We start from the raw sequence: 24,360 nt of genomic DNA, 5'->3' as shown, positions 1-24,360 counted from the left end.
CAGCAGAGAACAAAGTTTCCTATTTGCTTTTTTACCTTTATTTCCCTTCAATACCAATAGAAGAACTGCAGGCGCTTCACAAATGCCCCCTTTCCTCCTCCTTCTACATGGCTTCAGACCAGAAACCAAAAGCAACCTACCCGTACCGGTCTAAATCGGGACAGATAGATATACAGATAGATGTATGAAATCCGTGCTAGAAAACAGCTCACAAGCAAGTCCTTTAGAAAAACCAGCATTGCCTTTTCCCCTGAGCAAGAGCACAATGGTTCAGGCTTCTCGTGGGAATCAAATGGTAACATGTGGTTTAGCGATACAACTACTGTAGCAGTTAAAAAGAAAGAAACAATTTTGTACTTTAACAGTAATGCTCGTGTCAAAATCAGTTCCAAACTCCTCTCACTTGCAGTGGCAGCAAGCGGATTTTGCCAAGTGCCTCTTCTGCACTGCAACCTTGAGAATGAAAAAAAGATTTCAAATCTTTGAAGAGCCCATCTGTTTTTGGGTTGCATAGGAAGCTGTCGTATGCTGTGTCAGACTGCTGGGGTGCAATCTAGATCAGCACTGTCTTTACTGACTGGTAGTGACCCTTCACAAATGGTGTTTTTCGTTTTTGTTTTTTGCCAATCCCAGCCCTACATAGAGTTGCTAGGGATTTAACTTGGGACTTTCTGTACATAAAGTCTGAGCTCCAACTCTGAGCTAAAGCTCTTCCCCAATACTTGGAGGAATACTTGACTATATGGATATAAGCCTGAATAAATTAAGTCTTAAGGTATACATACACCTGTCATATTATCCATCATTAAAACTCAGCCAAGGTCTGGAAACAAACAAAGAAATGATTTGGCGTAAACACAGAAATCATTACTACATAATTAGTGAAGTAGCAGTTCTAAATGTTACTACTAGTATTAATGCTAAATGTGAATTCTTTGAAGATGGGAATCCTTAAATACCATCACCAGTATGTTAAAATATGCTTACAACGAATGACAATAAGCAGCAGTGTGGTGTAAATGGTTGCCAAGCAACCAAATAAGTGAAATAAACACCATCAAAATAGCATACAACCTCCGTTCAAAAGATAAAGCTCTTGGCACAATTATTTCTTATGAGCCACCCAGTGAACATATGTTATTGGGGGTGGGGGCTGTACAGTATTTTTTAATGTAAATTTTCCTAAAGTAATGTTGTCTGAAGATGTTATCAAAGGTCTACATTTCTGCAAAAAGATAGTTGCAGACCCACGTGCTGTGAGCCCCCAACCCCAGACCATGCATGTATCTGAATAGCCTCTCGTGACAATGATCTTTGTTTCAAATTAGGCCACAACTTTACTGATTACAGATGGCTTAGGCTTAGGCACTGGGCATAACCTGGTCAGGGCCGTCTTACCCATAGGCTCTACAGGTGCAGGGCACCCAAGTGCCGGGCTCTCAGGGGCGCCAGGCCGAGAGTCCAGGGCCCGAGAGTTGAGTCTGGAGAAGAACCCACCCGTCGATTGGAGTGCCGCAGTGGGCTGTTCTGCTGCGGGTGGCTCTGCACCATGAGTTCAGGGGCAACTGAGCCAGAGAGATGCTGAGGCAGCCGGCCAGCTCTGCCCTCCTGCGTACCTGGGACTGGGCAACCTGGTTGGGGGGGGGGATGCCAGGCAGATCTTTGCATCCTGGCGCCGCATATGGTTAAGACAGCCCTGAAACTGGTTCATCCAGCCTGCCTGCTAGAAGATTTCCATGAGGATTTCCATGAGGAAATCTGCCTGCTGGAAGATTTCCATGAGGCTGAGTCAATGGCAAGGAAGTACTATGACATACATCAAATTGGTAAGACACCCCAAACTTGCCTTTGGAGGAGTGCTATGGCCCTAGCCCCAATGGGCATCCAGATAGGAGTGTCCCCTCCAGGAACCCTTTAATGGGATACCCCATTCTCTTCAAGGGGCAGCCAGAGGCTTACAACCTCCCCTCCAGCTGTGACTTATTTGGCCTTATCTGCCAAAGTTGTTATGAGGAAGGCCAAACCTCCAGTATGGCCAACAGACCTGAAGAACAACTTACCTCCTCGCCCCAAATATGCTGACGATCACAGGGTCCAGGTTGGTTCCTTCATCTCACTCAGCAGTGTCAACAAGTATATAGATAAGGTTGATCCAGTTGACATCATATACTTAGGCTTTCAAAACACTTTTGACAAGATACCTATTAGGGTTCTTTAAGGGTGTCAACAAGCATATCAACATAAGTGATTCGGTTGACATAGCATACTTGGAATTTCAAAAAGCTTTCAACAAATTATCTCACCAAAGTCTGAGTAGTCTGAGCAGTCATGGAATAAGAGACGTTGCAAAAGGAAACACAGAGTAGGATTAGGTGAACAGTTCTCCGAATGGAGAGATGTAAGGAAGAGGAGTTCCCCAATGATCTGGATAGGGACCTATGCTTTTTAACTTGTTCGGAAATGAGTTACAGTTAGGGGTGAGAAGTGAGGTGGCCAAGTTTGCTGGTGGTGCTAAATTGTTCAGAGTCCTTAAAATAATGAGACAGTGAAGGACTCCAAAAGGATCTCTCAAATCAAGTGAATGGGCAATAAAATGGCAAGTGCAATTCAATGCAGGCAAGTGAAAAAGGATCCACATTGCAGCCAAAAATTGTTTCACATACATGCTTATGGGGTCTGAACAGAAAAGAGACTGACCAGGAATAAGACCTTGGGGTCCTAGTGGATAGCATAATGAGTGCTTCAACCCAAAGTGAGGCAGTTGTGAAAAAGGCAAATTCCATGCTAGGGATCATTAGGAAAGGAAGTGAAAATAACATTGGCAATAACATAACACTATTATACAAAGAAAGTTGAGACTAGACTTGGAGTACTGTGTACGGTTCCGGCCATCTCCCCTCAAAAAGACTATTGTAGGGATGGAAAATGTTCAAAAAGGGCAACCAAAATGATCAATGAGATAGCACAAGTCCCTTAGGAGAAAAGTTTGGGGCTTTTTACTTTAGAGAAAAGCAAATAAGAGGAGGCACGATAGAAGACACATAAAATTTTGTATGGTGTGGGAAAGTGGTCAGAGAAAAGCTCTTTCCTTCTTTTATACCAGTACAATTCACGGACAGTCAACAAAGAAAGCTAAATGTTGGACAATTCAGGACAGATAAAAGAAAGTACTTCTTTACACTGTGCAACTTAACTAGATCATGAATAGGGAGAGTTGAGCCCCTGGTCAAGAAGAACAATGTTGCAGGACCAGAATCAAGAAACCATTTCCAACCATTTTGGAAACCAGCTTCAACCTCACAATTTGAGAATAGGTGCTAATAATGACCACAGTTCCTTCTACCAGGCATTACTACCATCTCAGGGTGGAATGCATGCACAAGAGCAATATGAAGACAGTTAATATGCTCCAAAATTCATAAGAAACAGGATATTCTTCACTTCTTCTTTTGAGTTTCTTGGGATGGTTTTTAATAAGCTCTCATTAGAATACTTCAGCATCCCAACGTCCTAATAATAACACACCAAAAAGTGAAGAGGGGTGTTGCTAACCCAATTTCTCCATACTTATTCCTAACAGAAATAGTGGCTCAAAAGCGCACACATAGCTTTCAGACTTTTACTTGGAATTAAGTCCCATTTAGTTCAGTGAGACTTACTTCCAGCTAAATGTGCTTTAACATACTTTACTTGGAAAAAAACTTCAATTTTAAAATTGACACAGATAATTTCTTGGTAAATATGCATAGGGATCAGGGTGTTAGATAAATGCAGAAACCAAGAAAGGTCATGTGTAGCAATTCAGTAACAGCAGACCATTAATTGTGAAGTCTGTTAGCAGTGAAAAACAAGGAAGTTTGCAGCCACTGTTTGCCACGGGGAAGAAAAATTCTACATTTCTGACAGCATTTCTCAGAGGTTTTGATTCCACTGTGTTATGTTCCATAATAAGCAATTAAACTGCCACGATTATTAAAAGGGGAAGTTTAAAGTCACTTAAGGAACTGCATGTAGAAAAGCAAGGCTTGCTTTGAAAATCTCACTGGATTGCTCCTAAGTATTTACCAATGATGTATATGCAAGGCGGAACAACAGAAATAACATTGTGGTGGGAAATGGATGCAAAGCTCTCAATCCTAACCATGTTTAATTAAAAGTAGGTGCCACTGCATACACAGAAAGTTAAGGATGTGACCTCTCAGCAACTACCGGATTTTCAGTTAATATTGACTCCTATAGGGGTTGACACCAGAACATCTAATTATAATGATATAGATTTATGAGGATTCTATGGAATTTTGACTTTCATGCAACTGTGATAAACCGGGGAGCAAACACTGGGCTAGAAAATAGCAACTCATCTGATCAACTGTGATAAGAATTACCTCCAGACAACTAGGCTTTGACATTTTATGAAATTTGGGGGATGGGGCCTATTTCTTAATTTCAAAAATGAATGATAAGGTGAAAGATGGGCTAATAACTTTTGTAGATTTGCAAGGCTCTGGAATTAAACTTCCCATCATGTATTTTTAACTTGATAAATGTGTAATCTAAGCCTCACCAAGAAGTTGGCTGAGAGTTTATGTGCTGCTCTGCTGGCAGAGAAGACAGGATGATGGTGGGATGACACTTATATCACTGCAAGCCCACATGTCAGTAAAAAAACTCCACCAGCACAGATGTTCCTCTGGATGAGTAGCAGAATAATAAGATATGGAAGGGGAATAGGAGAGGTGGGTGTTGACGTATTACATCCAAAGTCCTTTCATTTCCTTGCCATTCCCACAAAAATGGCATGCCTCCCGCTGTAGCCAACAGGTTGTAAGAAAAGCAAAATGGCAGGAACTTGACATGGCAGTTTCTCTGCCAGCAGATCTCTTCTCCCACTGCTGGAAATGTGCAGTAGCCAAACCCTGCCCATGCTCCTAAAGTCTCTCATTTATTATTAGGGATTACAAGCAAGTTCAGGTTGCCAAATCTACAGAAGAACATGAAATACTGATCTATGGACACTGCAGTCCAAGTCATTGACTACCCCCATGTTTCACAGCACTGCAATTTGTTGTTGCACCGTATATCATGCATGTTAACAGCAGTATCCGCATTTTCTAATGGACCCACAACTCCTTTCTGTAGCAAAAAAAGAGCAAACATGATTTTGCCACACAACCCACCAGCCTCAGAGCACACAGGGGAACCATGCTGGGAGCACCATGACTAGGCTTCTTCTTCCTCCTCTTTTGTCCTTGCATTATCTCCTATTCTAAAAATGTGTAACAAGTGCCATCCTCAAGAGGTTTTTATTCTATTTTATGCGAACCAGTTTAAGGTTTCCGTCAAGGAAGAGATTTAGTAAATAAATGACTAGGTATCATCAAATAAGTAGAATAATGTGGTATTTCCACCCTTACTAAAGCTGGCTAGAAGAACACAAGAGTCTTCTTCTCATTTAATAATCTCCCTTCCTCAACCTGGCTATTATGCCACTGTTAGAGAGTGGTCTGCCTCCCAATGCTCTGGCTGGCATCAGTCAGGTAGTTGACTTTGACCTATATCCTCCCTGTTCACTACATCCTTCTGATGAGGCAAGTTCTTCCTTGCAGCAGTCAGTGGAGTGGGGTTTCTTATCTGGCTTCCCAACATGGAAGTTGCTGCCCGTAACTAAGCAGGAGAGGGGTGAGGCAGCAGTGAGGTTGGCATAGCACAGGCTCAGCAGCAGAGCCAATCCAATGCTACTGTGCCATGCCAACTTTCCCCTCTCAGTCTACTGGCAGCAACCTCAGCACTGGGAAGCCACCCACACTGCCACACTGGTAGCTACTCATTCCTTGCCGATTTCATGCTACTATGAATTATTTTTTATGTTGCCATAGTACTCTAGATTTGTTCTGCGGCAGCAGACTAATACAAATTGACTCTTAAGCCCAATCGTTGAACATACTCGAGTGTAACAAACATTCAAGGATGACTTGACTCTTTGCAATGGCGTTAACCATCCATTCAACCAACCAAATCAGGACACAGAGTATTCAAGAGTAACAAATAAGCATGATGCCCCCAGTTCAATAGTCTGCTTTCACGCATATTGTTGTGTGCACCCAAACCAAATCCTCATTCATTTCAGAGACAGCAGACTTCTGCACACAATCAAATGAACAGATGAATCTAAGGCTCTTAAATCCATGGCACAGCTCTACATAACATGCAGATTAATTAGTTTATCGTTTAAAATGATAAACTGCGGTCAAGGCCAAGACTGCCAAGTCTGTATACCAAGTTCTGAACTGCCAGTGTTTATCGCTTTACTGAACAGGATTTCACATTGTCTATTGCATAGCCTTTTTATGTGACTAACAATACACAAGTATGTGTCACAACCAGGGGCGTACCTAGCTGCTCCGGCACCCAAAGCGGCAGGGGCGGGATGAAACTGCCCATGGGGGCACAGTCGTGATCCGCCCATGAGGGTGCCGCGGTGAGCTGCCCATGGAGTCCGCCTGGCGGACGCAAGCCCCATGCTGCCATTTTGGGCATCGTGGGGCCCTGAGCCACCATGCCACTCCCAGGAGAGAAGTGTGGCTCGGGCACGCTGCAGGCCAGACCCCGTGGTAAGTGCCGCCCCCCACGGTGTGCCATTTTGTCACTCCCTCAGGGATGACACCCAGGGCAGACCACACACCCTGCACCTCCTTCCCATGCCCCTGGTCACAACCACATCTGTTAAGGACTACCCCCTTAACAGTGTCAACAATTATTTGATGCTACTGAATACTGACATTCTTAGAGCTCTCACCTAGCAGAATTTGAGTCTGCAACTCCAAGACATACAAAGAAAGGCATATATACATACACATAGTAATCTGAGCTCCAGTAATTCTAGAAAAATATCACTAAAATACGAGATGGAAACCAGAAGAATCAGCCATTTCCAGATTACGTATGGAGAGTACATGTTTGGAAGCCTCCTGCTAAAACCAAGTAATTGTGTCATGTTATACTCGCCTACTCAAAGGTAAGGCACACTGAGTTCAATAGTGCTTAATCCAATGTAAGTATAGAACTGCAGCCTAAGAGTTATAGCCAATGTTAGTTCTACTCAGAGTAGACCCATTGAAAATAATCACCATGATTTCAATCATTAACTTCAATCAGTCTTGTTGGCATTCATCTGCCTCAAGAGACAATGGGGTGCGCCTCCGGGGGTGAAGTCAAATTGCTGTGTTAACAACACCTAAATGACCTCCCTGGGGCATAAGCCTGGGCAGTGTGTATGGAGGTCCTGGGCTGCCCAGATGACAAGACCCCCCTCTCAGCCTCACTGATGTGGTCCAAAGGGAAGCACAGCCATATGTTTGGCACCAGATGGCTGCGGGAGTTGCCTGAAGGAGGAGCACAAGTAGCCATCCAACTGTCTGAGGGACTCCATTCTGTAGGGTTTACTCTCTTAGTATTTTCATCTCCTGAAGATATCCCACAAGGCAATGGAGGTTTGGGAGCAAAGTTTTCCTTCTCCTAGATGGGCTATCTTCCCAGGTTGAAGAGCCCCATCTGCCCCTCGCTTCCCACTACACCACATGCAGAAACTACCTTCAATCGGTCTACTCTGATTAAAACTTAGCTGGATAGAATCCAGTGTTTACAAAAACAGATATTCACCATAAACCGTGTCTATATGTGCAACAGGTGGTGAGTGTATGCGCACATGCCCTCCTTTCGGTATTTGTTTTAATGCTATAAGAATGGCCAAACAACAATATAAATAACACAGATCCATGTTGAAGTGGCCCTAGTGAAATTAAATTCCATTTCCTATGCTACCAAGCATGTGAGCTTAGCCTCCATAAATCCATTACAATGGACTCTGGTCTACAGCAGCCCCCTCACTTCTATGTTTGTTTAAATTGCTCCTGGAACAGAATTTGCTGTGCTCAAGTAGGGATGGGTTCTCCGTGATTTATTGTCCTGTGCAAGTGTTTTATGGGTCTGGTGCTGACACAGAGAAATCCATGGCACAGAGTCACCCAAACCCTGCCAAGTCCTTAGCCTCACGTTCCCTCTGCATTGTGGCTCCGGCTACTCCGGGTTCTTTTTTTACAAATGGCACTTGAAAAGCTCTCAGCCTTACTGAGAGATAAATGTAAATTAATTTCCCTTCAGCCTGGTAGCAGAGACCATGCTGATCTCAAGGAGGCAGAAGACGATAAGGCAGGACACCGCGCTTTGCTCTCAAGAGATTTATTCCAGGACCAGAGAAATCCCAGCCACCTGCTCCCCAGACAAACCAAGTGTGCTAGCCTCCAGGAATGGCAAAGATCCTTCTATGCCTGGATTATTCCACTTTAGCTTTTGAAATGGCCTACAGAACAGAGCAGTGGTGGCTAATGTCTACTAGGAGGGCATGGCTGCTAACTGTAGGCAGAGCCAGAAGTAAGAACTGAATGAACACCCTCTCCACACCTCTCTTTTTCAGGTGGCCAGAGGCAAAAAAGAAAAGAAAAAAGGAGAGGGTCCTTTGTTGAACAAAACCGAACTCTTGAATTTCACAGATTCAGGTAGGTAGCTGTGTTGGTCTGACACAGTTGAGATATATATATATATATATATATATATATATATATATATATATATATAGTGTCCAGTAGCAGCTTAGAGACCAACTAAGTTTGTTCTAGGTATAAGCTTTCGTGTGTATCTGAAGAAGCGTGCATGCACATGAAAGCTTATACCTAGAACAAAATTAGTTCGTCTCTAAGGTGCTACTGGACAATTTTATATACAGTATGTTTAGATATAGATAGATAGATAGATAGATAGATAGATTGAATTTCACACTTTCACACATGACCTTCCAATTACACACTGGCTCTGAAGCACGACTATGAAACATTGTATCAGGAAGCGGGAAAACACTAAACCCACTTCTCCAACTTTTCTTCATTCATAGTTTTCCCTCCTTACTTCACTGCTCCATGTAAGTTTAGTTTCTCCCCCTTGCTACTTACTGGTGTCTTCCTAGATTCCCTAAACTATCCTTTCACTCCTCATGTCCTAGCACCATCTGCTGCTGGCCTGCGTCCTGCAGAGTAGGCAGCTGGCACAGCAACTAGCTGTGGCAGGAGGAAATGCTTCTGGAGCTGGAAAGCCTACCGGACTCCCTGCATGTGGCACTATCTAGGCGTGATGCTATTGGGTGGCTTTTTCCCCTTCCCCTTGGCAGTCTCCTCCACTTCTCATTGGAAGAATGAGCATAAAGAGGGGGATAAAGGATGTTCTAGAGAGCAGAGGGAGTTTGGCTAAGTGGCACTCCTGCCACAGTCAGCTCCAAGAGCCATAACCAGAATTAGGCCAAAGGGTGTCAGGCATTGCTCACACCTTTCAGCCTAGCCCTATGACAAGACATCGGGGGAAAGAGTTGGCAATTCAGGGTTGTGGGAGGAAGCCAAAATAAAATATAGCCAAGACAGAATAGCCAGGATAGCCCTGAAATAATAGATGAATGTGACCAGGTTTGGGAAGTTCAGTCATAGACAAGTATCCTTAGAAGAGAAAGACAAATTATATTATTGACATACACAGAAAATGTGAGTCTTGTATGGTCAGACTAAAGAGAGTCTCCTCTTATGGCTAAAAAAAAGGGGGGGACACATCCAGAGAAAGGCTTGAGATCCTGAGAGCCAGAAGAACAGGAGTTTGTGTGGAAGAAAATTTCAAATGTGCATGAGTAAGAGACACTTTGGGTCTGAAGAAGCACTGGGGTTAGCAAAGGATTGAGCTGCAGGTGTGTAATCAGTAAGACGGATCAAGTCTGATACAGGAATGAGAGTTGTTATGGTTTGTGTGGTCTCTTTCAACTCCTGAACCAGCAGCAGTGGTGAGCAAGATGAAAGGAGGCCATGTATAAGGATGATAACATAAGGGACAAACTGGGACTGATTTGACAGACAGATGGACAGACATTATTGTGCGAAGCATATGAGAAAAGGACAAAAGTGGAGAAATTGCAGCACACTTAATAACCATTCACACTTAGGCTGCGACTCTGTACACACACGTTAAGTGCAGGCAAGCCCCACCGAACTCAATAGGCATTACTGCTGAGTAGACATGTACAGAGTTTGTGCTGCAAAAGCCAGATCCAGTGTCTATACATTGGGCTGAGGCTAAAAACTGGGGGAGTAGTAGGGTGTGTATCCCAGCTGAAGTCTAGGCGTGAACCCAGAGCAGATCCTATCCAGATGCTATTCACCTCCTCACATTTTAACTAACTTCACAAAGTTCCTCTCCACCTCTTAACAACGCCCGCCTCCCTTCACCGCCCCGTTTGCAGCTGCCTGAGGGGACATCCGTTTAGCCATTACAGCAGCCCCTGGAGCAAAAGTCCACAGGAATGTTTCAAAGTGACAAAAGAAACCTTGTCCTGTTCAATGAATGCCTTTTCCCTCTCCACTTTCATTTAAACAACAACGCCCTGATCTTAGCAATATAAATTCATGCCCCCTCCCCAACTTAAACCCCCATTCAGACTGTTCTTGCGTCTTAATGTCCAGTGGCTACTTTTAACCTACCACCCGTCACGTACGGATGCATGCGCGTTTTGGAGAGGTCCACTTCACCACCACCCCGATCTCTTTTTAAAGTAGGGGAGGGAGAGTACTGCCAGGGCGCAATGGTGAATCCCCCGGAGCCCAGCATCGTGGCTTTCCGCCGTCCTGGGCAACAAGGGATCCTGAGACCAAGAGGCGGCTCACCAGAAACGGGAAACTCTGTTGGCTGCAGGAAGGAAAAGCGTCCTGGCTGCGCTCGCAGAAGCGACTGCTGGGGAGGTTTGGGATTTCTCCTACACCCTATTATTTTTTATTTTATTTATTTATTTCTGCACGTTGAATCAATGCAAGAAGCAACCCAGAAAAGAAAGGAAACACACACGCACATACACACACACACGTAGATGTGATAGATCTTACCTCTACATTGAAATACTGCTCCGCTCTGCACCCAGTAGCCCATAAAATCCAAAGCAAGGCTTGCAAGAAAAACACCCTGGAATGATGCACGAAATCCCCCCGGCTTGCAGTGCTGAAGGCGAGTAAGATCATAGTGAACTGTGCTTCAATGGAGAAGGCAGAGACGGCGGGCGAGCGGGAGAGAGAGAGAGAGCGCGCTCCTTGCCTTCGCTGCCTTCCTCCTCCTTCTCCACCTCCTTCTCCCTCTTCTCTCTCTCTCCCCTTCCCAACAGCCAAAACAAAAACAGAACACGCACACTCGGGTGGGTTTCTCTCTCTCTCAAAGGGGAGAAGAGGGGAGGGGGAGAGATTCCCCCCGCGCTGTCGAGGAGGAACAGCTCGACGCAGGTTCACCTCCAGAGGCAGCAGCAGCAGGAGGAGGAGGAGGAGGAGGGGAGAGGAGACCCTTCAGTCACGGACGCGGCGCGGCGGCATCGAGCTCGGTCAGCTCTTCCACATCCTCCTCCTCCTCGCTCGTCCCGTCCGGGAGGGAACGCGGCGTCCAAGTGCAGCTGCGGCTCCGGCGAGGCGCCTCGTTTGCACAGCAACCGCCTGCCTCCTCCTCCGCCTCCGCCTCCTCGGGCTGCGGCCCCTCCTCCGGCTCGCCAAGGCCTCCTCGGCTGCCTGGCCGCCCGTGCTCCGCTTCCCCGGCTGCGCTTATGCCTCTCGACTCGCCCCGCCACTCCAGAAACGTTCATCCGTCATCTACATAACTCCTCCTCTCCTTCCACCTCCTCCTCCTCCTCTTCTTCCTCGCGCGGACCTGAGAGGGGACCGCCCTCCCCAGGCTCCTCCGGGGGGAAAGGAGGGGAGGAGGGGTCCGCCGGCGCCTGCGTGGATATCTGCCGCCTCGGCTCCGGCCAAGGCCAGCCCTGGACGGGGTTTGGTGGGGAGAGGCAGGGAGGAGGTTCCTTGTAGGGCTGGGTGGAGGAATGAATGGGATCGCAAAGGAAATGGGCCGCTGAAGAGGGGGAGGGGGTTTGGAAGAAACACCCACTCCCCAGAGTGAGACGCCTTTGTGCTTCTGTCCACACAATGGGAGTTAAGAGATGTCCGCTATTTTCCTTTTCCTTTTTTTTTTTGCGTGTAAAAAAAAATATGGAATCGTCTTCTGATTGAGTCGCAAAGTCACACCTTTGTTTAGGCTCTTCTCTTTTTGTCACACAAGCACAGCAGGTAAGGTCTCTAAACACTCCGCCCCCCAATAATATGTATAAATATTCCAACAACAACATCCCTGTTTTGGATTTCGGGAAGCAGAGTTGGAGGACGACGACGTTGTCAGGACTAAGGGACGAGGGAGTTAGGAAGGTGGTGGGATCATCTCTTAAAGAAGCAAAGAGGGGAAGATGAAAGGGCGTGAGTTGCCTTGATCTTAGCCGAGACAAAAGGCGGGGGTTGCGCTCAGCGGCGTTAAACTCCCCTTGACTTTATTTCTCAGTAAACGTTCAGGTTGCTGCAGGCAGGGAATGGGGACGTGTTAACAAGGTTTTAGGTAGGAAACAAGGGTGACCGTTGTAAAGAAAACAATGATTCACACAGCTTTGGAGCAGAAGCAAAGGGTTAAATCTTTCACTGTGTAGCAATGGGGGGGGGGGGACTGCCTTAAGGTTGTAGAACTGCCTTTCTTGGAAGTTTGCAAGGGAAGGCTGGACGGATGCTTTGAATACATGATATCCTACTTTGCATATGAGGGTTGGACTGGGATGATTCATTGGTTCACCTCCTGCTCCCTGATGGTTACCTGGATGGAATAAGGAGTGTCTTGAGAAGCTGCATATTGTAAAGTGAGGCTGTTCCGTTTGGTTTCATTGGAATGTGACGATACAAGGAACAGGCACGCTTCTCCACACTGCTTACGAATTGTTCTTATATCTGCTGACTTCCCCTGGCCACCCTCTTCCCTAAAGATAAAGGTAAAGGGACCCCTGACCAGTCGTGGCCGACTCTGGGGTTGTGGCGCTCATCTCGCTTTATTGGCCGAGGGAGCTGGTGTACAGTTTCCGGGTCATGTGGCCAGCATGACTAAGCCACTTCTGGCGAACCAGAGCAGCGCATGGAAATGCCGTTTACCTTCCCGTTGGAAGGTATCTACTTTTTATCTACTTGCACTTTGACGTGCTTTCGAACTGCTAGGTTGGCAGGAGCAGGGACCGAGCAACGGGAGCTCACCCCGTTGTGGGGATTTGAACTGCCAACCTTCTGATTGGCAAGTCCTAGGCTCTGTGGTTTAACCCACAGCACCACCCATGTCCCTTACCTCTTCCCCAGATGCTTGCAAATTCCACTGAATGCGCATAGGGTTCATTTTCATGGATACTGGGGACATTGAGCTGTGGGCTTTGGAGCTGCTATAAAACATGCAATTCTCACATCCTCTTAGTGGACTAAGAATCTGGTCCATGATGTGGGATGGTCCTATGAGAGCTCAGCCTCACAGAGAGGATATATGCTTTTAAAATATATATATTTTGAAAGAGACTAGGTCTTGGATGATGATATGAACTTAGCAGTGATATGAACTGGTAAAACGGTGAATGAATTTAACCTATTGATTTGTCAGACCCACCGAAACCTTGGGTTGTTATCCTTAGTTTCTAGTATATCATCCAGAGAGGTCAATTTCTGTTTGCCTGTAAAGTACAATTGTCAGTCTTTTATTATTTCTAATATTAATTAATGATGAATTCTAGACTATAGCATTTAACAGATATTTCAGATGCACAAGTGCTTGTCGTAAAATGATTGGCAGTCAAATCCTCAGCCAGTCCTGTGTATCAAAATTTACTGAAATAAGGCAATGAAAATTCCAGATCCAGTCTGACATCAAGTGTCTCATACACAACTGGGTGAAATAAAACTGTGAACAAAGTAGCAATAAAAAAACAACTGCTTGCATCTGTGTACCACAGAGCAATGGCCCCTCTTGCAGAATATGTCCCTGGGATCTAGTATACGTATCCCAGGGTACATGTCCATATCTGTTATACATTTTAAGGGATGTTTTACAAGCCATTTTAAGGGCACTTTATAGAATTGGAACCTTTTCCCTATACAAATTATTAGAGGCCCCCTGGCCTCATTCATCTCTTTTTCCATTTTTTTAAAGGGAAAATGGCACAGGTGATATAACTTGAGAACATGCACATGGAGTGTTTTTGACCCAGAAGTTCTAAATTTTTAACAAACCCTTTTCCTGGTAGTAAGTCATTCACTTTACTTGATAGTACCTGTGCCCATGGCAAAGAGCAACAAAGTAATATGTCAGCAGCACAAGTGTTTCAGCTTTATTGACCCATCTGTAGAAAACAATCAGTTCTTCATATTTTGTATCGGTAGGATCGGATGCTGGAGGCCTAAAGTCTGTGTAACCTTGTTGCTTTACATGTGTTCAGCCGAGTGCTCTCTTCCCCACCAAGATATTTTGTTGCTATGGCAATCAAAAATATTTCCGTTACGCTCAGTTCACACACTAAGTCAGTCCCACATATTATTTCGAAGGTGATAAAATGGAGGTTGGTGATTTGGGGACACCATACAAAGAGCTTTGTGGGTGTGTTTTTTTCAAAAAAAAAAATTCGCATTTTACCAAAAATTTTTGGTAAAATCTCATTTTTTTAAAACACAATTGTGCATTTCCTGCAACTCATTTTTTAAAAATGAAGCCTTTAATGACATCGTTATCTTAAACAGATATGTCTGGCCTATGTAAAGTTATAGAATTGTTAGCTTCTTCCACACTAGAGGGAGATATGCATGTCTTTCATATTCCATATTTAAACTGAAGTTATATCTACTACAACGTCTGCTGAGTTTTGAGTGATTTTGTTTTTTTCATTTTGCATGAAAAGATAACGTTACAAATATTTTCAGTGAAAATGATCACAACTTGGAGCAGATTTATCCTCCTTCATTTGGTTATATCTAGAGAATACACTAAATGTCCACTATGGAAACAAAATGTTCCGTTCCATGAAATGATCCAAAATGCACCAGACTGAAGTTTGTATGGATGTCATGACTGAAAATGCTGCTTTCTTAGGCAGGATCCCTTGGAGAAGAAACATGTGTAATCAGGTCCAGTTCAGAATCAATGATAAGACAAAGTCAAAAAGCGGATCATCTGTAGTTTATGATAATATTGTTATAGGTTTGGAGTGGATGATATTGGTGTGGTCCTTCCAGCCCTGTTATTGTGTATCCAGTGATGTTTAGAGAATCTAGTAGAAGAAACTATGGAACAAGTCAGACCAATCTCTTTATAATGGCCTTAGCTGGCAAGTTAAATACTGCCATTTACATGTCCAAAAAGGTTGCCTTCTTGCTATTTTGACAAATAGGTGGGTCTTTTAACAGCTCACCTGGGTGAATGCCACTTCATCCTAGGATGGAGAGCATTAGGCCAAGGAGGCCTATGGGAGTGAATTTTTGCTGATGCTAGAAACTGAAGACACGGAGGCTTGTTTTGCTCTGTGCTGGAACCAAAACTATCACTTGGAGATCTCCCTATAACCTAATGGGGGAGGCAAGATCTGTTGGGATGTTAATGTTGTGAGCCCTTCCATGCTCTGTTCAGTTTGCATATATGTATAAATAAAACATATATCCTAAAGGCACCACAATCTCCATTGACCTTCATACCAAGGAAATCGGGCCTTGCATAGGTGCAGGAACCCCCAAAGCTTCTCAACACTCAGAGATTGGGATGTGTGCAACAAAATTGATATAATTATTCCAGGAAGTCAAATGGAAATGTGGGATGGCCCAGTCGGGATGCAGGAACAGAAGGTGAAAGGAAGCAATGTTTGGGATCATTCATCAAAATCATGCAACATGGAATGAGGGGAGTGACCAAGATAGGTCCTAGCTATTGCTCTCGTGATCAAAGTTGGAGCTAGAAAAACAACTATTCTGTACTGCTCATGTCTAGTATTTTAAATTCACAAAGAGAAGGTCGGACATTAGCAGCAGGGAGAGGGGAAGCCATGATGGAAGAGTGAAACATAGTGATACTCATGTTCACTGGGTGTGTCCAGTACAATGCAGCCCAGGGAGTCACTTGCATTCCTAGGAGATAAAAAAAACAAGGCCTGGTATGGTGTACACATAGTAGCTTTTGCAACCTTACCATAATATTTAGGTCACAAAAAGGCAACATGCTTTCCAGGCTGCTGGATCAGTTTCCAAATAAAGACCAGGGATAAGGAATCTGCTCCCTTGAAATCTTGTTGGACTCCAACTCCCATCATTCCTGGCCATTGATCATACTGTACTAGCTGGGGCTGATGGGAATTGGAGTCTTGCAACAATTGGAGGGCCACAGGTTCCCTATCCCTGGTGTATGCCATCAGACGCAGTAGTAAGCAGTTTCTGAGTCAGCTTTTTCTTACCCTTTTGGCACTGACATTTTTATTCCTTCAAGCAGATCAGATAGCCATTCTTGGAAGAAGTCATCTGAACTATTTGGCAAGCAATCCAGTTTTGAAAGGAAAGAAATAAATGCTATAGAAAGTATATTAAAGACTTTTCTGCCCTAGCTGCACACTAGACTTTCTGCATAATTGCACAGGAGCTGTAATTGTGAGCCCTCTGAACAGTCAAATACTGGTCTGTTCAAAGTTGCTACCAGGGAACAGAGGTGGGATTTACAATGCAAAATGCAGGGAATAGGTCCTAATGTAATGGTGAGTCAGATGGGAGAGGCAAGGTCATGTAGCCTTGTCGATATGGAAACAGCAATACTGATTGCATACGTCAAGTGACGGTATAGCAGCTCAGTGAGGACAGAAGAAAGGTGATGCTATTCTGAGAAAAATAGGATGAGGTAACAGAACCAGGAAAGCAGCCGGAAGTTTAAAAATCAGCATGATGTGATTCCAGGATGGAACAGGTCATGAGATCACTTATGAGAAAGGCTTTTGAGAACCATGTTATTCAAAAGGATAGTTTGTTGATGCATATTTGAAATGATGTATTTGGTGGGCGGGTGGAAAGAGGATTAATGACAGAAGTTCTGCCATTTGTTGTGTTCTCTATGTCCCTGGTTAGCAAAGAGCGGTGTCTTATTTTGCCTCATCCACTTAGTCGGAATAGGAGTATCTAAATTCTTTGCAGAAATGGAATGCCAATGGATTATTGCCCTTCTAAAGGATATAAACAACTTATGGACATTTTAAATCAACAGAGGGGAGAAAAAAACCCTAGTGAGTTGTGTTTTGTCTTCCAATGAATGGCCAAGACTAGGGACTGCATATACATTTATTTATTACTTTATTACATTAGCATCCCAACTTTCCTTCAAGGAGCTCAAGGAAGTCTACCTCCCTCCCCATTTTACCATAACAACCCTGTGGGATAGGTTTGGCAGAGAGTTTGTGATCAGCCCAAGGTCTTCCAGTGAGCTCCATGGACAACTGGAGATTTGAATCTGGACCTGCTTAGTTCTATCCAATACTCTAACCACTACATCACACTTCGCCATTTTCATTTATTCCTTTATCAGCTTTTGACTAAGGAAGTCACTGCAGTATTAGTCTATTTTACCCTGTGAGGTACGTTACATTCAACAACATGGTCAGGGAGCTTAGAGAACAAACTTCATGACTGAGCTGGCTGCAGTTATTAATTCTTGCTTTCCCAATCCTCTTGACTAAAGAAAGGGATGGTGAATCTGTTTCCCTCCAGATGTTGTTAGACTCCAGCTCTCTTCAGCTGCATCCATCATGGTCAGTGGCCAGGCATGATGGGGACTGCAGTCCATCAACATCTGGAGGGCCACAAGTTCCCTATTCCTGACTTTAAAAATATGGCCATGTCAAAATTGACAGGCAACATATTAGGCACAATGATGTCAAGATTGGCAAATTGCCTGATGTACAAATAAATAAAAGACAAACCATGGTCATTGCTAAAATGTTGGACTACAAATCTAATGTGAGAGCCTTTCCTGAAGTTGGCAAATAAGATGAATAGCAAAAATTCATTATAGGGCTGTCATGTCCAAATACAAAATTATGCCACTAATTCTGTAGATTTCATCATTCTGTTTATTGAGACATATATCTGTCATGACCTGAGAGTCCAGGATTGGGAAAGACACTGAGTCAGAGGCTATAGTGTTACCAAATAAGGAATCAAACTGACTTCCTGGCTCTAAGCCTGGTGCTGTTGATGAGGGAACCACTGAATCTGAAGCTGGCAGGCAGGCAGGAGGCCAGTGAACCAGATGCCACAGCACCAGAGTCTGTGGAACTGCCAATATCCTCTCAGTCACCATCCCCTGAGCCTGAAGAACAGTGCCACCCACGGTATTTTTCTAGTCCATTGTCATTGGGAGCCCAGGAGGCTATGGGATGAGAAGTGCCCATATTTAGGCTTGGGTGTTGCCACTTACAGAGACTCTACGCCTCCAGAGGGGACAGAGGCTAGGAGAGGTAGATTTGGACTAGAGACTCCAAAAGGCCTCAGTTCACTTCCAGTCCTTTTTGGAGCAAGTTGCTCAGTAGGAACTCTCCATGGTGCTGCAGCAAGTAACCTGCGTTGCCCCATGGTCTTCTGTGCAGGACCAGAGCAAGCCAGTAGCTGTACCTTCAAAGCTCAGGGAGGTTAGCAAAATGCTTTTACACCTGTTCACTGGATCTTGGACAAAAATGCTTTTATTGACTGCAAGCTCTGTTTTGCCACTGTGAACTCCTAAGAAGAAAATGTACATAAAACTTTTGCTCGTTCAGCAACTCTGCCACCCTAGGTGCCCAGCATGGTTCTTTGCCAGCTGGGAACAAAAAAGGTTGAAATTTTTCATAGGATGTGTTTTTTTTCCATTTTTGCTTCCTTCTAGTACCACCTGTGTGCAAATCTTTGACTGCTAAATATTACTTGCACAGATAACCAAATACTGTGAGCTGAATGTATTGAACTTATTCTTTGTTCACATATAGCTTGTTTTGATGATGATTATGATGATGATGATTTAAATTCATACCTTGCCCTTCCTCCCAAAGTAGCCCAAAACAGCAAATACACAAATACAAAAAAGTCTAAACAATACCCATTACTAGCAGTTTTTGAATGATTTGAATCTTTTTCTGATATACCTCTTGATTTTTCAAGCTTTGCAAATCTTCTCATAGGTGTGTAGCAAACAAAACAATTTAAGAACTCAGCAAGGTGACTGAGCGGGTGGCACACCTGGAGGATGTGGACCATTTGGATCCCTTCCAATCGGGATTCAGGCCTCATCATGGGACTGAAACTGCTTTGGTTGATAATCTCTCTAGGGGCAGAGGTGAAAGCTGTTTCCTAGATCTATTGGATCGGTCAGCAGCCTTTTATACCATCAACCATGACATCCTTCTGGACCGTTTAGAGCAGGCATAGGCAAACTCGGCCCTCCAGATGTTTTGGGACTACAACTCCCATCATCCCTAGCTAACAGGACCAGTGGTCAAGGATGATGGGAGTTGTAGTCCCAGAACATGTGGTGAGCCAAGTTTGTCTATGCCTGGTCTAGAGGAGCTGGGAGCAATGCGCTCTATGTGGAGCTACCTTTGAAGATGACTTGGAAAATACAACTAATCCAGAATGTGGCAGCTAGACTCGTGACTGGGAGTGGTCATCAGGAACATATAATACCAGTTCTTAAGGTTCTTCATTGGCTCCCAGTACATTTCCAAGCACAATTCAAAGTGCTGGTGCTGACATTTAAAGCCCTAAACGGCCTTGGCCCAGTGTACCTGAAGGAGCGTCTCCACCCCCATCACTCAGCCCAGACACTGAGGTCCTCCTCCGAGAGTCTTCTGATCATTCCCTCACTGTGAGAAGCGAAGTTACAAGGAACCAGGCAGAGGGGCTTCTCAGTAGTGGCCCCCTTCTTGTGGAATGCCCTCTCTTCAGCTGTCAAGGAAATAAACAACTATCAGACTTTTAGAAGACATCTGAATGCAACTCTGTTTAGGGAGGTTTTTAATGTTTGATGCTTTTAGAAATGTTTTTAGAAATGTTGTAAGCTGCCCAGAGTGGACAGGGTATGAAAATTATTATTATTATTATTATTATTATTATTATTATTATTATTATTATTATTATTATTATTATTATGGCTGAACAAAATATGGCAATATGCAGGTTTCAAACAGTACAGCACATGCCTCTGGATGCTTACTGGTAGGTACTGGTAAATTCCACTGTGGTTAATGGGGCTAATTGCCTCCAAAATGACATATGATTGCAGTCTAAGTTATAAAGTATAAGTAGCTTATACAATGATACACAAACACTGGTGTGCAGTTTCTCAGAAAGTGGGTGAAGTCTCTCCTACCTTCTCAGCCCCCTTAGCTTTGAGAAGGGGCAAGGCATGACTGGTAGCAAAGATAGCTCACAAAACACAGAAGAGCCCTGGCCAGCCACATATTTACTGCAAATTACTTCCCCAGGAACACCATTTGTCATTTCCTATGTGCCCGTTTCCTGTTTGGGACATGGGGTTTTCATTTCCCCCTGCCTCCCGAATTGAATGATCATGCCCAGAGCATAAAGACTTGGGAAGCTTTTGTTAAGAATCCCGTCTATATGGTTCCCTAATACTTTGTTTGATTATAAAACCAACTGTAACAAAGAAGGCATGGATCTGCTCTTGCTTTTAATGCATTTTGTGATCTTGTAGTAATTTTGTAAGTAGAGCAGCTGCTCTTGCAGATGTGCATCGCATGCATGTAAAAGCATCCCTAGATTGGGGCACATATTTCTGGCTTCCCTCTGTAATTCATTTAATATTTCTTTACTTCTGAATGACTGTGCCTCCTATGCAAGATTTGTTCCCTATCCCCAAAACAGTCCTGGCAACTTTGACATGCCAACTAATTTGGAAAACTTAACCAAGCATTTGAGACTCGGTAGAACCTGAATAATGGCTGGGGATGATTGAGTTTGATTAATACCCGCACAGCAGCATTCAAGTGACAATCACACACTTGGTTTAATTGCATGCTTTGAGACTTATAAAATCTCATTAGGTTTGCTCAGCTGCTGTGTCACTACGGGGTTGATTCCGAACTCCAGCACACAGTAGGCCTCATTCATTCTGATCCTGTAGGAAAGGTATTTATACCTTCAAGTGCATTGTGCTATATTATGATCACAGATACAATCCATTAAGAAGAAAGCCCCATGAAATGTCAAAAGGAATGATGTTTTCGAGTGAATATAGTGCAGTGTGTGTTTCGAAGAACCATATTATTCTTTATTTCAGGATAACAGTGCAACTGCATATAAATGAACCCACTAGAGGGCAATAACACTGCTAATCTCATTGATGTTTCTGCCTCACTCTTTTACTGTGAAAGTAACACAAACAAAGCCAGCTTTTTTCCTAGTTGGGAGTTTGTTTGATTTTTAAGATTTTATGAATCCAGCACCTGGAAGCACCCAAGGCAACTTAACGTCATTAAAGCGAAAGAGGTTAATATTAGCTTTAGAATACAGTAAAATTAAAATGGATATAAAAATCTCACAAGGAGCTCAGGAACTGCACCTGACATAATGCCAAGTCTTCCAGTATTTTTGGCTCTACGGTACGCAGCTGAAACAAACACAGCTGAAACAGGCAACCTATGGACAGCAAGGCTTGGGAACCACCTACATTTCAGCTCAGTACAGCACAGAAACCGATTGATTGGATTTCTAGTGTGTCCATCGCACAATACTAGGCTGGGTGACATAACAGCAGACAACAGAGGAGACCCGTTCAGCCCCAGTGGCAAAAAAGGGTTGTGTGCATGGGGATGGTAAGTAGTAGGACTGTTTGTTTGTTTGTGTGTGTGTGTGTGTGTGTGTGTGTGTGTGTGTGTGTTTCTAAGGTGAAGAACCTCTGGACCATCAGATTATGCTGGGCAAAGCACACCCACCTGCCAGTCACTGGGCATAATATGACATCAAACAAAGAGATCTTTTATCTGTGATATAAGCACTAAGTACTAAGATCAGAGATAATGTATTTCTGATCTTAGTGCCAAGCAACACAAGCACCATTCCTGAAAGCAAAAGCTTACCTCTGGTCTTAGTGCTATGGGATGATGTTGATGATTTATTAGTCACTTTTCCCCTAGAAATTTGAAACCAGAATGACTTTAGAAACAAACAAAAAGAAAGAAAGAATTGCTCACCATCAATTAAAAAGAGCAGATTACGTGGTGGTGCCCAGAATCTGGTGTGATGTGCTGTTGAACTGATCGGAAACAATGACTACAGCAGCCATAGGCAAACTTGGCCCTCCAGATGTTTTGGGATGTTCCCATCATCCCTAGCTAACAGGACCAGTGGTCAGAGATGATGGGAGCTGCAGTCCCAAAACATCTGGAGGGCCAAGTTTGCCTATGCCTGGACTACAGCCCTATCAAACTCAACAGATGTAAGTGGACAATTGCTAAGAACGTAGAAAACTTTAAAAAAATGAAACTAGGAACATAAGAAGAACCCTGTTGGATGGGGATGCTGTCTAGAATCCTGATGTCACAGTGGCCAAGTAGATGCAAAGAAGGTGGCAAAGAGGGAACACCTCTCTGTTACATTGAGAACTAAGCTGATGCTCTTGTTCTCCAGTCCAGTTGGCTGAAGTTGTGTAGGTGGGGAAGAATGTGAATGGGGATAGACAGCTGGAGGTATATGCTGCGGGAAGCAAGAAACTGAAAAAAGGATGAATGGTATTGACATCCAATTGTACATGCAATTGTGACTATTATCCATCCACATGGCATTATTTCCTAATGCCAGATTACCAAATAAGAGTAGGCACCATCCTATGGGCCCCGCACCTTTTAGGGACCCCATGACAACAGATCAAAATAATATTGATTTGGTAAAATAAAAAACATATTAGGGGATAATTTGCAAGGGCCCCCCTAGGCAGTCGCCTAGGGGCGCCCACAAGGTTTAATCTGGCACTGTTGCTTCCAGTGGGATCTCTATTTTGATGTGCACTTGAATATATTTTTCTGCCACTATTCTGTGACCCCCTGCAGTTGATGCTGGTAAGCAGCAAGTATCAGTAAATTTGGGGGAAAGAAAGCTCTGAGTGGTTTTTCAGATCCTTCAGTCTTATGGCTCTAATGGAGTACCCACACCTTTAATAGTTGTGTAAAAGAGGGAATTTCAGTAGGTGCAGCCTGTTGAGAAGTCTCCCCCTGGTCACTTGCTTAATTTACTGAGGTGGGGACAAAAGGGTGAGCTTCTGGGAAATGATGCCGGGCCCCAGGCATCTAGTACTGGATGTTGCCACAAGGACCTAATGGTTTCCAGCATCTTTTGGATGTTTCTGCCAATGCCACCAAATTTGGAAAAGGAGGAGCTCATGAGAGGGTCTCAGGCTTCTGAGTTGAAATGTATCCAGGACGTAAACTACAAGAAGCTGATGTCCAAACACATTTCCCTTTTGTGATCCCATCGGTATCTTTCAGGATGGGTGGATGGAAGGCCTTCCTTTACAATAAATATTTACAAAATCTTTACATTGGCCCTCCCTTGTAATAAATCTTTACAGATTTTTGAGAGATCATGTAATCAGGGCTTAATTTAACCGCAATACAAAATTGTGTTGGGACTATATTCTTGCGCTCCAATTATTTAAAGGAATAGAGTGTTGAACATTATGGCGATGTGTCACTTATCAGTGAATCTGATGATTTGCTTCAGGAGCTGGAAAGATGAGACGTTAAATGATGTCCTAATTTGGATGGTGCCCAAATTCTATCCTGAACAGCATATCATAACAAACAGAACAGCTGGACAGGAAGAGGCTGCATTTGTAACACTATATGTTGCCAGTGTATTAGGAAAAAAAGAAAGTTGAAATAAATATCTGAAAGAATATGTAATTCATTGCTTGTGAGACCAGGCGGGGCGGGGGGAGAAATTAGTTTAGGAATGAAGAATCTCGTATAAATGGGTTTGTTCAAAAGCTCATTGCAGTCAAGGAAGCATCACAATTCTGACGAATTAAGGCATAATTTGTCCTGGGTGTTAAGCCTCATATTTTGTAGTATGTCAGAACTATAAGCACTAGTAGTTTGTGGTGTTTACTTACTCCTAGGTAAATGCAAACCATCTTGCCATCTGAAATCATTTATAACATACATGGGTTGTTCCTTTCAGGATTACTTGTACAGGAAACATACCAGGCAGGTTATGATAGGCTCTGTACCCAGTATTCGGAACAAAGAAAAATGTATTTAGACAGACAAAAGTCCCAGTCAGACATTAAAAGGACACATGGGAGAATAAAGGGTATTTTTTTCTTGGGGAGGTGAACATGCACCAATAATCCTAATTTCCTGTCTCTTCTGGCTCCACACCTGACCATATT

General features: G+C 43.8%; 1 protein-coding gene and 1 long non-coding RNA gene across 4 annotated transcripts in view; one reads left to right on the top strand and one right to left on the bottom strand.

The window, feature by feature from the left end:
* Positions 1-11,792, bottom strand: part of MMP16 (matrix metallopeptidase 16) — a 180,793-nt gene extending 169,001 nt beyond the window's left edge. Inside the window, exon 1 of one of the 2 annotated variants that reach the window (XM_083517303.1) lies at positions 10,968-11,792. In XM_083517303.1, the coding sequence (XP_083373429.1) occupies positions 10,968-11,099 (132 nt within the window). In that variant the 5' untranslated portion in view covers positions 11,100-11,792. The remainder of the gene's footprint in view (positions 1-10,967) is intronic. The other variant, XM_083517304.1, reaches the window with a different exon arrangement.
* LOC310713441 overlaps positions 1-24,360 on the top strand; it is a 69,095-nt gene that overhangs the window by 18,339 nt on the left and 26,396 nt on the right. Inside the window, exon 3 of one of the 2 annotated variants that reach the window (XR_014529248.1) lies at positions 8,484-8,555. This is a non-coding gene — a long non-coding RNA (uncharacterized lncRNA). Of the gene's footprint in view, positions 1-8,473; positions 8,556-24,360 lie in introns of both variants that reach the window. The other variant, XR_014529249.1, reaches the window with a different exon arrangement.

The sequence above is a fragment of the Podarcis liolepis genome, assembly GCF_965112155.1.
Source record: "Podarcis liolepis genome assembly, chromosome: 8".
Lineage (NCBI taxonomy): Eukaryota > Metazoa > Chordata > Lepidosauria > Squamata > Lacertidae > Podarcis > Podarcis liolepis.
Note: the sequence above shows the minus strand (reverse complement) of the source record. Positions and strands in the feature narration are given on the sequence as shown.